Source organism: Idiotropiscis lumnitzeri, chromosome 9, assembly GCF_059441095.1.
Source record: "Idiotropiscis lumnitzeri isolate Australia: NSW breed Sydney's pygmy pipehorse chromosome 9, RoL_Ilum_1.0, whole genome shotgun sequence".
Classification (NCBI taxonomy): domain Eukaryota; kingdom Metazoa; phylum Chordata; class Actinopteri; order Syngnathiformes; family Syngnathidae; genus Idiotropiscis; species Idiotropiscis lumnitzeri.
Window position 1 is genome coordinate 9,493,074 of NC_142399.1, and position 12,697 is coordinate 9,505,770.

General features: G+C 41.0%; 2 protein-coding genes across 6 annotated transcripts; one reads left to right on the forward strand and one right to left on the reverse strand.

Moving 5' to 3' along the window:
- Positions 1-251: 251 nt before the first annotated feature.
- abraxas2 (abraxas 2, BRISC complex subunit) lies at positions 252-8,007 on the reverse strand. 2 transcript variants are annotated; one of them, XM_088305202.1, is made up of 9 exons: positions 7,856-8,007; positions 6,841-6,931; positions 6,710-6,746; positions 6,023-6,089; positions 5,714-5,904; positions 4,550-4,669; positions 4,013-4,097; positions 3,814-3,931; positions 252-3,001 (listed from the first exon to the last, which is right to left on the reverse strand). In XM_088305202.1, exons 1-9 carry the CDS (start codon positions 7,997-7,999, stop codon positions 2,454-2,456), a joined length of 1,401 nt encoding a protein of 466 aa, XP_088161328.1. In that variant the 5' UTR covers positions 8,000-8,007; the 3' UTR covers positions 252-2,453. The 2 variants fall into 2 exon arrangements, with proteins under 2 accessions (XP_088161328.1, XP_088161327.1); XM_088305201.1 differs by having other exon boundaries at positions 4,550-4,672.
- Positions 7,948-11,601, forward strand: eef1akmt2 (EEF1A lysine methyltransferase 2). 4 transcript variants are annotated; one of them, XM_088305204.1, is made up of 6 exons: positions 7,948-8,138; positions 8,387-8,452; positions 8,821-8,935; positions 9,087-9,194; positions 9,886-10,096; positions 11,207-11,591. In XM_088305204.1, exons 1-6 carry the CDS (start codon positions 8,041-8,043, stop codon positions 11,359-11,361), a joined length of 753 nt encoding a protein of 250 aa, XP_088161330.1. In that variant the 5' UTR covers positions 7,948-8,040; the 3' UTR covers positions 11,362-11,591. The 4 variants fall into 4 exon arrangements, with proteins under 4 accessions (XP_088161330.1, XP_088161331.1, XP_088161329.1 ...); XM_088305203.1 differs by having other exon boundaries at positions 8,026-8,138; positions 11,190-11,329; XM_088305206.1 differs by having other exon boundaries at positions 8,046-8,189; positions 11,207-11,601.
- The last annotated feature ends 1,096 nt before the right edge of the window (positions 11,602-12,697 follow it).

Genomic DNA, 12,697 nt, shown 5'->3' on the forward strand with positions numbered 1-12,697 from the left:
CCGCAAAGGTTAAATTGAGGAAACTGGACTTTTCTAGTTTTTCCAAAAATACTCCATAAATGACTTAGCCCATTATGCTATTAGGCTAACTAATTGGAGTTAAAAGTTTAAAACACCCATCATGGGTGACATCTGGTTGTAAAACTAGGTCAGTGAGCATCTAAAAAAAAATCTGAAATCCTTGTATTGTATTTTTTTGTGATGCTAAAAGAACCTGACCTCAGTTAATTATGAACAATACAATAAAAGAACCATTGGATACAAAACTGCTAGCACGGAGCTATAGGCAAATAAGCTAACAACTAGCATAAACACTGATTTGTAGCATTTAGTTGACTATTGCGCAATGTCTACTGCCAGTTAAAGATGTTGCTTAAATTGGCTAGGAGCACGGGGGCAGTTTGCAAATTGGGTGACATTCAGTCCAGGGTGTAGCCCGCCTCTCTCTCAGATTCAGTTGGGATTGCAGCGCACAAATGTCCCAACTGAGAACAAATACTATAGAAAATGGATAGATAGGGAAAATACACTTGAGATTAGAACAGCTTGGAAGGGAAAATACAGTTGAGATCAGAATGACTTGGAAGTCAGCCAGCATCCGAAAGGTTCTCTTGTGTAACTTGAGAGCTTCCACTGTAGCCGATACAACGCCCAGCAATCATTGGAAAGGCTTTTGCGAGAACACAATAATCAAAATCCTGCTTTAAAGTCAACTAAATGCTTCTACACCCCTCCCTGGTCTACTGTACATTCAATACTTAATTTAGTTTATCATCATATGCTCCAGTTCTCCAGGGAAACGCGTACAACAAATGTCATGTTTGTGTACAGCATGACATTGCAATTATTAAGTCACATTTAAACAGTGCCAGTTCCTGATCAGTGATGCAAATGAGACAAGCCTGAAGCCGCCCCCCTCCCCCCCCCCACACTCAGACAAAAAAAAAACCCCAAACAAAACAAAAACAAAACAGAGGCCGACAAATGGCTTTGTGGAGCTCAATGCTGGCTCTCCAGGCAAAACACGTCAGTTCAAAATCGAGTACAACCTGCTGGTGACCGCATTAAACACCCTGCAGGTTTTTCTTTATTGCCTAAAAATATGCAAATGACTTATTTTATTGACGTCTCAAAATCACTAAGCAGGTTTCACGCAGCTCGGTGGTTCAATTCCTGTTTCTAACATCAAAGACAGCAAAGTCACAGTCGCAACAGTACTGTACTCCTACTTTAGTGTCTCCTTTTTGGGGGGGGGGGGGTTGTTCTTCAGTGGTTATTGTTAGCTAAGAAGGGAGAACAACACCAAAGCTGGAAGTCAGACATAGGTTTTGCTGCGCCATAAATGGAAAGCAAAGCTGTTGTGATGATCACCACGGTTCAAACTCACACACTACAACAGTTACCGATCCTTCCATGAATGACTTTAATAAGAGGACAACTGAGCGAGAAGTGAGCTTCAACTGATTATGGTCAGAAATAGTAACAAGGAGCAGAGTAAAGTGGAGATAGCAGCCAGGTTGTTGTTGTTGTGGTTTTCAGTGGTACTCTTTGTGTTGCAGCAGTAGAAGGGAACCTCTGAAGCATCCGGTTAGTAAAGCTACAGTACAGTACATTGTGTTGGTGTGTGCTCTGTGAAGCCCTGTGCAATGTACAAAAGCTGAGCAGAGTGGTCAGACGGGGCGTTACATGTAGCAAGACAGGATCTCATTGGTATAGCACAAAGGAAATCATACAATTTTCTTACGTTAAGTGCAGCGAAGCGCAATACAATTTCAGTGTTTTTCTGTTGACATTCGTGTCTAATCAATCTCAAATAAAAAGAAAATATATATTTGTATATAAAGCACCCATAAGTGGCTGATCTATTTGTCATTTACTTACTCTATGATTAAATTTTTTGTACTGAATCGCTAATTTGTGACAGTTACAAATCCCAAATCAAAAATGACAGACAATTGTGCATGAGAAAGCAATTGCAGTCTTAAAAGGCTGATTAATCGTCTCCTTTTTGTTTTGTTTTTTTCGAGAGGTGGTTGTTAAAAGAAGGCAATAAATAGTGCAAAAGTGATGCAAAAGTGTGTGTTAGTGAAATGTGAAAAAAGAGAGGGAAGCAGGACCTGCCTTTTTGTGAATGCGCTGGTTGGCAGAAGTAACATTGTCCTCGTGTATAACCCGAAAACACCAGACACGTCCCAAATGTAGTACCCAGACAGCACCCAATCAAAATTTAAAAAACAAAAAAAAACACAAAAAAAACCACAGAGAACATAAAGAGCCCCCTTCCAGTGAGCTGACGAGGTTTCCCCTTAAAATGGAGATAAGACAACAAAGACAAAAAAAGACAGCGGGATGCGTGGTGCACATGCCGTTCACTTTCAGGACTGGCACTTTTTTTTTTTCATGATTGCTTGAGAAGGTGCATCAGTGTCCCGCACACACCTGGTGCCGCATTTCTATGTGGCCTGTGAACCACGAGCGTCCCCGTCGGGGCCCAGGGCAGATGACCGACTTCGAGCTAAAAGGTTTGCGGGGGTCACGGGCAGGCGGGGGGCTTCGCTCACCAGGTTCTCGTACTCACTACTGTCCTCGTCTTCGTCATCGTCAAACTCCTGCCCCGCCGCTTGCCTGTCTAACGAGTCAGAGCTTGAGCCGTCACCGTTGCCGAGGTACGGCGAGCTTGGTGTACTGATGGGCTTGGACGGGGCGGGAGCAATCGAGCCCATTCCGAGGCCCGTGGCCAGCGGGCCTGGCGTGGGGTGTCCAGGCGATCCCACGGCTTGGGGGCGGGGAAGAAGAGCTGCGCTGGTGGGGGGTGGGGAAGAGGACGAGAGCAGAGAGTCAACTTGCGAAAGCAGGTCGGCGTAAGACGGCGGGTTGGGGGAGATGCTGGGCCGCTCGGGCGCGGATGGCGCGTGGAAAGAGATCCTGGATGGGAGGGATGTCTCGGAAGGTTCCGTGTTCTCTTCTGGAGTGGAGTTTGGGTTCTGGGCTTCACGGAGCACTGTGGAAAACACAGACAATGCTTAAGTGCCATAAATGCTGTAAAAATATGCCCAAGGATACAGGGGGATCACTAAATACTTTCTGTGTCTGCATGAGTTTAGCCGTATGGAGATGCTTTGCAGTAAACATGGGTGACAACACTTTTAGTCTACTGCAAATTATGCTGCACTCAAGAAGTGCATTTTATAATCTGTGGTTTTATCAATAAGAAATTCATTTCCTTTTACTCTGTGTATTGTAGTAGCATGACATCCTATGTGTAACTGCAAGAGGCATTGGTGTCATCTAGTATCGCCGAATTAAGTATTTGCAACAAGCATATACACGCTGAATTAAGAAGAGTCTGTCTAATTCTTACATTACATTAGATGACATTTAATGTCCAAAAAGGCTGAGTCACACAAGTTTGTGGACCCGTATTTGTATGGTCCCGAAATAATGACTTCGCCGTAGCAGTCGCATCTCTTTTATCATTCCGCCACCAAGGAAGGGCATTTTGTGCTTGGTCAGGATGTCCGCCACTTTAAATGATTCCCTAGCCCCCTGTTGTTTTTGGATGGTACAATCTTACAGTGACTGCTTCCAGTGAGAATGTCCAGAGAAATGTCGCTGTGGACTTCGGTGAAATGCCATACCACACTGTGACTTTTACCAACATTTTTGCACTCTTCATTGAAATAATAAGCATGACTGGGACATGCAAACTCCGCACAGGACAGCCGCAGTTAGAATTCGAACCACAGATCTCTTACCTTGTGGAGCGGTGCTGCCCGTATATAATATTTCTCAAATAAACACACAGATACTTACTCCTCTCCTCTTCCGCCGTCTTGCGTTTCCTGAGTGCAATTTGTTCTTTCAGCTTGTTCACATCGTCTTGAATATTCTCCTTCACACGTTCACTTTGTTCAACTTCCCCACACACAGCCTTAAAATTAGATGACGGTAGGAAAAAACATGAGAAAATTGAATAAAAAGATGATTTTATGTAATCTCGGGATCTGCTCACCTGCACTTTATCTTGCAGCACGCTGTACACTTGATATATGGTTCGGATATCCTTCATCACGCCGTCTTTGTCGAAGAATTCGGCCCTGCAGCGAAATGCAGTAGACATTAACAGATACACATTTGCTTTTTAGGAAATCACCTGCAGAAGTTGAGTTAAGCAGTACTGTAGTTACATTTCGGCTGCATGCGAAAGGTTACAAATTCCACTGTGCATTAGTCACGGTCAGTTCACAGGGGCAATACTGTGCCTCGCCCTTCTTTAGAAACTGCACAGCCAACAGGAGGTATTAACTGCGCCCAATCGATGCATTTGTAAATTGTGTGCGCCCTCTGGCACAGCCGGGCAACTCTTTGTAACTCACACGGCAGTTTGTCATGCTCCCGCTATGGAGCTCTGTGTAAATTTATGAAAGTGTTGGCATGCGCTCAGGTGGAAACAGGTGCTGGCAAACACACAGTAGAGGACACTTGTTCAGCAGCAGCTAACAGTGACCCTGGAAGCGGTGCCGATTCATGTTTGGAGTGCAAATATTACCCTTGTTCTTTGATGACCTTGGCGTAGTTGAGCGAGGTGTTGGGCACAGAGGAGACCTTGTACTCCTGCTGGCTGGTGTTGCCGAGGTTGGGGATGGTGAGGGTGATCCTCTGGTTGTACCTACTGAGTGCAGACAACCGCTTAGCGCACACAGAACAAAACCCGTGAAATATCACACTAGAATATTGTTGAAAGGATTTCCAGTGGACTCTCCGAACTGTTGTCAGTATGAAACAAAAATCTGGTCATTGGTCCACCAAACAGGGTTGTAAATGGCTGGAGTTGTCACAGGATGACGGTAAGGCAATATTTTTTCATTAGTCAAGGCTATGGCAATATTAAATAAAAATAATCTCCTCACTTCATTAGCACGAAGAAAATCCAATCTACAGATGACATGATTTCCACTTGGGGGGGGGGGGGGGGTCACCATCCTCGTATTCGACACTGTAGTATAGTGATATGAGTGTGTGTATGACTTAAAAAGATGGGGTCTGCCCTGGTGAGTAACGTGAGTGGCAGCAAATGAATGTAAAAATTTGTTGAGCTCAGAATAGCAGCTGGCTGTTAACAAGCTAACCATTAGCCACTCTGGGTGTCAGTTGAGGCCATGGTGAATGTTTATTTTGATCCTGTTTGTTCAACAAGGCAATTGCAAATATATCGGTGGCCTGGATCACCTGTGGGAGCAATACAAAACATTCTAATCAACAGTGGTATGCTACCTTAAATTACCTAATGATTTTATGTTATCTTGTTTCAGGAGTTGCAAACATGCTGTTGTGTAAACCAAACTGGTCTGCAGTAGATACAATGCATTTTGGGTTCTTTTTTTTTTTAATGTGAAATAATCCCAATTGTTGGACATTCTACTCTGAGTTGTGTGTGCATTTGCAATAGTGTGTGTAGAAAATGTATTTCTATGAAGAAGCTTCGAGTAAGAGATTTTGCTTCACTTTTTTTTTTTTTTTTTTAAAACGGTGATCCCATCGCAGCTGGCTGGTTGCCAGTTATTTGCAGGACTCATGCCATCTGGAGAAAACTTATTTGAAATGAGAACAAATGTCTGTTTTATTTAAATTCCGAGAGCCCACTGTAGTGCTTGTGTTAATCAACTCATCAATAAAAAGGAGGCAATGATGTTAAGCGCTGCTCAAACAATACCTGCGGTTGGGCCGGAAGAGCACGTACTCCAGCGCATGTGTGGAGCTGTTGGCCGTGGAGATGAAGCTGAACAGGAGGAAGACAAGGTCGGGCACGCCGAGGAGTTGCGTCAGCTGCTTGTGTACAACCTGCTCCCTGAAGGACATCTGCTGCTGCGTGTTGCGACGAAACCGGTACCAGCCAATCACATGCTGGCCGAGGAATAAGTGAAATAAAATGCATTAAATTCAAACAGATCAGATCATGCGTTTGTTCAGCTGAGAGGGAACATGAGGAAATGGATGAAATAAACATAACGTCATCACTCACTTTTCGCCTATCTTTTAGAAGACTGCTGAGATGTTCTTCGTTGACTTTGCCAGCGTAGTCATAAAAGCTGATAAGAGAGGGGAAAAGATGTCACACTCCTTTTTGCTTGCGTGATGCTGCGCCACAATCTTGTAAAATGGAGCCATCTACTGTCCAAAAATGGGTATAAAGACCCTAAGTGATGTAGCGACTTATTTAAATACTAAATGTATTAAATATTGTAATTAAATACACATATAAGTTGTAATAATTGTAGTTTCTCTTTTATTCAGCATTTTAACATGATGCATTATTATGAAATCAAATAAATAATAATAATAATGAATTGATCATCTATTCTGATTAAAAAAAATCAAAATAAAAAATTATGTTGTATGGAAGGATCTCAATTAATAAGAGTATAGCGGGAATCACATTCTTTTCAGGAGTTCATTTCTAAAAGTGAAAGTGAATGTATAGATTTACCACACACAAAGTCAAATACTTCATGATTTGTTTGACACCACAAAACCTCACAATACACCATCAAAACATAAATAAGATAAAAGCTGGCCTTCTGCAAAGTATTTCTCCACATGTTGAACAAAGTTACATAAGTGTTTCACTTTTCGAACTAAGATGCACCTACATGTGTGTAATGAAGATCTGAGGCATACTGTGGCGTACATGAGAAAAATAAAAGCTTACCTAAACAACCGTGCACACGGGTCATGGTTATGGATTTCTGTTGGAAACAGTGATGTGCGTTTACAGTTATATTATGCCCAAATCAGATAGATAGATTAGATAGATCAGATGGATGGATAGATACCCCTTACCTACAACCTGGATGAGCTCTGTGCTGCTTATCTGCGTGTCACTGATGCTGATGGTCTCCTCTTGCCTTACTTCTCCTAAAAGGAAGCCCTCCTGTACAAACAAAACATAGGCAGCAAAAATTATGAATACTCTCAAGTTCAAAAGCATTTCCAATGTAATGATCCATTGAATAGCGCCATTGAACAATGATTAGTTTCCGGACTATTGAGCCATTGAATAAATTCTGGACAATGGACACCTTGACACTTTTATCAGAGCAAATTAGCCATTGCGTGCTTAAGAAGTATATTTGTATGTGTGTGTGTGAAGATGGTGTTAGTTTTATGATCTCTATATGAGTCGGCCTTGTTCATATCCCCACATTAAACACATGGACGGACCTCTTGGGTGTCAAACAGACGTGCTAACCACTACTGCTTCCAGGTATCAACCAAATGATTAAATGAATCCACCATTAAAACAACCACAAGTGGTGATACTGTTAAAAACATAATTAGACAGAGACGCTAAGAGGACTCAAGTTGGCTGAGAAGCACCACCTGTCAGTCAACGCGGAAACGAGGTGAATCAAAATGGAAGCCACTCGTTTATCTAACTTGTTAATTCATATGTACATCGGTGACAAGTAGATTAAGCATTAAAAGAAATGCCAAAAACTCGACTACAACACTTGCTAGCCAAAAGGGGAGCTAAGAGCTGAGTATTTCCTGGAACTTAAAACACTTCCCTTTCACACTTCCTATTATAAACTAACACCAAAGAGCAACCGTGATTTAGAATTACGATTGGACGTCGGACTAGTGTGTATCCTTAAAAAGACTAGATACACAACTACGTGTGCAATACCACATGCTATAATGAGCACATCTGCCGGTAAATAGACGACACCAGAACTAGCTAGCCCATCAACATATCATGACAGTGCGCAAGCAACACAAACTAATGGCGCCGATGAACGACAACGTGAAAGCAAGGCTTGCACTCGCTTTTGGCAAGGCGACCCGGTGTACTCACATGATCCGAGTTGCTATTGGCGCTGTGGTAACACACAGAACTAAAAGTATAACCTGAAATGGACGCCGCCATGATGGAAACATCCCTATCAATCCCACTGCCCCCTGCGGTTGAGAAGTTGCTGCAAGCGGCGCAATGAATCATGGGAGACGTAGTCGTATTCTCTCGCCGTTTAGCCAAACAACATGGAAGCAGCCGTGAAATGCACGCGTGGTTCCGACTCAGAAGAGGACAGACACTCGGATAATGACTTTGAAACTTCACAGTTAGGAACGAAGGAATAGTAAGACCTTTAAGCATAGAATGGCGTGATAAAAAATCATATGATTTGGTGGTGAGGTATTATTTCTCGCTTCTGCAGTCACTGGTAGCAACAGCTAAACTAGCGTTATACCCAAATTGGAATTATTGTTTTTTATTAAATTACCTTTTTTAACAATCAGAATGTGATGCATTTTTTGTCAGATGTGCTTTTATTTTTTTTTATAATAATACTAATGATAATAATAATGTCAATTTTTGTTTCTGCAGTTGGGAAGATGCATACCAAAAAGAGTTGGAATCATTCAAAGACATTGGGGACGTTGGTGAGATATGGTAACTATTTTTCTTTCGCACAAATATTGATTAAAATTACTTTATGATTTAATAAGAAAAGTCACTACTTGTACTTCATAAAAAACATACTCCCATAATGAAATGTAAAGTTTTGCACCATGATTTAATGCTTTAATACCCATTGAGATTATCCTTCTTGTGCGCTCGACTTGGCCACCAGAGGTCAGTGTAATACGGACATACATAATACACGAAGAAGTGTTTCACAACTAAGTTAGTCAGTTAGTTGCATGCAGGAATATTGTTTATTACTGAAGATAAAAAATATATATGATTGAACTTATAAAATTAAATAATTTGCCCTCAGAATATTCTTCTTGTGAAACTTTTTTTTTTGTTCTTGTAAGGTTTGGTGAGGAAAGCATGAACCGTGTGTTAAAATGGATGGGGAATGCTAAAATTCCAGAAGACGCTGCCATTCTGGACATCGGCACAGGAAATGGAGCCTTTTTAGTTGAGATGGTAAGGGGAACAATATGAATTAAAAGCAAACAATTCTCTCTGAGAGTATCAATCAAAACTCAGCATTGTCATCTCTGATACAGCACATTGTAACAAGAATAATCATTGTGGAATCTGAATTTAATAATGTGTTTTGTTTTCTTGTCGTAAGGCTAAACATGGATACAATAATTTAACGGGAATCGATTATTCCTCAGCCTCTGTGGAACTGGCAAAAAGTGTTCTTCAGGCAGAGGGCTTGACACATGTCATTGTTAAGGTAATTTCCATATCTTATCCATTTCCACAACATTTTATGCACAATGTGTTGTATAACTACTTACAGATCCTCCAAACAAAACCAATCCAGAGTGTACCCCAAACGCTACAGAAAATAAATGGAAATAAAATACGTGTGGTCCATCCCAGTTTCCACAGTGGATCTACGTACGTCTGGTCCTTGTGGCTTTGCTGCTGTGTTTACATGTGGCCCACTTGAAAATGGCCGTGAAAGTGATGGCGGTTTGCCCACCATTCACATTTGACCCCCTCCAAACCTGAAAGAAATGAAAGCACATCTGCTCCGTAATTGGGCGCGTCTTGTGTGTATGCATGTATGCAACGGCCGTGCGTATATGTTCTGTACATGGCACACTGGTGACTGTATGTGCGTTCCTTGGACAGAAAGACTGCCGCTGAAGTCAATATTGACATTAGCTGGGTAGGGTGGGAGGCAGAGAGAGAAATCTACAACTTAGACTTTTTTGCATAGCGACAACTTTTTTCATCTTTTAATATCTATAATTATAAGTTTTCTCTGCCAGTATTTGAAATTTATCGTTTACATTTTATTGTGTGGACGTATTCCCACAGTCCTTCTATTCAGTTTTACTTTGTCACACTCATATTCAAGTCATTGTGAACGTTTTTGACACCAAACCCATGTGTATTTATTTTTTAAATATATAAAGGAGGTGGACTTCTGTCAAGGGGGACTCAAGGATTATGACGTGTGCGTCGACAAAGGGACGTTTGACGCCATCAGCCTGAATCCCGACAATACTAGCGAGATGAAAAGGCTTTACGTGCAAGCTTTAAAAGCCTCCCTGAAGAATCAAGGCCTCTTCTCTATTACGTCATGTAACTGGACAAAAGAACAGCTGCTTGAGCGATTCAAAGAAGGTGAAGCCAAAATGCCATCCAGCCATTCTCTACAACGCTTGTCTCCATTAAAGTCGCGAGTGTGCTGGAGCCGATGTATTAAAATGCATGTTTTTAACATTTTGTTGCCATTAATTATTTTAATGATTTCGTAAACTCCACAAAGGAAGGCGTGAGATGGGATTCAAACATGGAACCTTATAAATATGCGTCATATTTGCAAACAGCAATAGTGATTATGAAGTTTTCACTATAGCTGGTTTTTATTTCGTTTTGTCCATTAAATTCAGTTAGTTTTAATTAGTTTTTTTTTGAGAGCCGGTTTCTTAGTTTTGTTTTTTTTAGTTTTAGTTTTTTAGTGTATGGAGTGTTTGTCGGGTGCAAGACAAAGAAAAGTATTTCGTCAAACGAAACACACTATAGTTAGTTTTAGTTAACGCAAATTGCAGTATCAGTTATTTTGAGCTAAAATACTTTTTCAAGTTTTTAACTCGAGTTATTTTGTTAGTGCAATAACCTTGACCACTAGTTCACCGTGTCGCCTGTCAAAAATGCCTATCTACAGTTCACATTTCGTATATTTCTGAAAATATTTGAGATCTCACCTTTTCCCCTTACTTGGTACCGCCTCCTTTAATGTTGACAAATTGACATAATTCACCAACTTCACCACTAGATAGCGTCACTGCACAAATTGTGCTGTACTCCACAGCGTATGTCGCTTTTTTTTTTTCTTTTACTAGATCAAGCATTTCTGTTTTTCCCTGTGTTGTATGTCAAAGTAAAACACACACGCAGTACAGCAAACTTTTACACACGCAATAGGTTCATTTCGCTTTTGGCATTGAAACTCATGGCCATGGGCATTGAAATATTTACATTTGGGCCCTTTTTTGTTGTATGACCCACTCAGTCAACACACAGCTTCTCAAGTGGGACTGTTAAGCTTCGGGCGACAACTGTCTGAAGTTTTGTATTTTGGCAAGTGGCCAGTTCGCTGTCAGCGGAGTCGCACGGGAGTGCCTGTCGGTCGGCTGACACTCAAGGTCCCGGCATGTTTGTTTGAGGCCTCTGTACTTGTTGGTGTATGATAACTTACATTGATGTTTCACAGGATTTGAATTTGTACAGGAGTTGCCGACGCCCACGTTCCAGTTTGGAGGCAAGAAGGGAAACAGCGTGACTGCATTGATATTCAAACGAATAATACACTGACGCAATCAACTGTGTTTTTTGGACCACTTTTGTATGCACTGTACATGTACAAAAAAATAAATTCTTCATAAAAATTACTTTTTTTAAAATTATAATGTATATCATGTGGCATGGAACATTTTATGGTTTTTGCATTGATGGGGCAACTTTCAGTAATCAGTTGTGCAATGAACGGACATTTAAAAAAATGGGAAATGACATGACATGAAACTTCATAATGCAACACTGTATGACTGCCACTTTCCAACCAGCTACTAATTTCCTTTTGCTTGTGCCCAAAAACAGTTATTTGCTAAAAAGCCAAATTGGCACTTTTATTCTCCATTTGCAGTCCCCTAAAAGCAATGTTTAATACCACTGGTATTTTGCCTTCAAAATCTGTTTTGTTTTTTTGGTTCACAAAATGTGTCACTCATAAAATAACAGATTGATAAAAAAAACAACTGAATAATGCTAAGAATGTGTTAATGGATTTACAGTACATACCACAGTAAAACTGGGAATGAATAGGAATGATTTTAACATGAAGCCTGGGCTCAATACTACAGGAGATTTAAATAATGGTAGACTTGACATAAATGACTCTACTGAGCATAGTTTCTCTTCTACAGAGGCTATTACAAACCAGCTATACAATAAATCAGAGTGCAGGAGTCTGTTTCATGTGTTTTATCATATTGCCAGCTTGAGAAAAATGCTTCTGTCATTTTTATCCAATATCATGCCGAGTAAAACTCATTCCTCAAACATGTACCTTACTCCTTCACCCACATGTTTGGATACCATTGTTCATAAAAGCACACAAAGGTTCCCCACAAAAATAAGTACCGTATTCAATCGTTCCATCGTACTTGGTCCTAAATTTAGTGTGGCCATAATGAGTGTTGTAAAACGTGAAGATGTTATTTGCAAAGCTGCTTTCATGTTATAACGCGTCAGCAGCAGCTCTTTGTCATCAAGCACCTTTTGCTGTCTAAGCACTTTGAATGCAACTCTACTTCTGTGTAGTATAAAAAAAAAACCAAGAGAAAATAAGACATGTTCACTGACAGGCCTTAAAGTGTCCCCGGGGTAAAGCTATTAAAATGGATTGATGGAGGAAAAAAGGGAGCTGAAATGGCCAAATAACGCTCACGTCCGATGCCGATCTTTTTGATCGTGTCCAAATGTTTTCACATGGAACCTCTTAGCGCTGATGAGCACTTGGCGCAGTGAAGAAAAGCTGGTTTGGAATCAGGAGAAGATTCTCGTGTCATGTGGCATTAGGACCCTTTCATTTGTCGAAGTAGCCCACTCGCACTGTTCAATTGCTCATATTTTGGTATTTGTGGGGATTGTGAAGCCAAACTGTGATTTGCCTAAGACTGGTGGAGGAAAAAAAACGCGTGTCCTCTCACACTAAGCTCA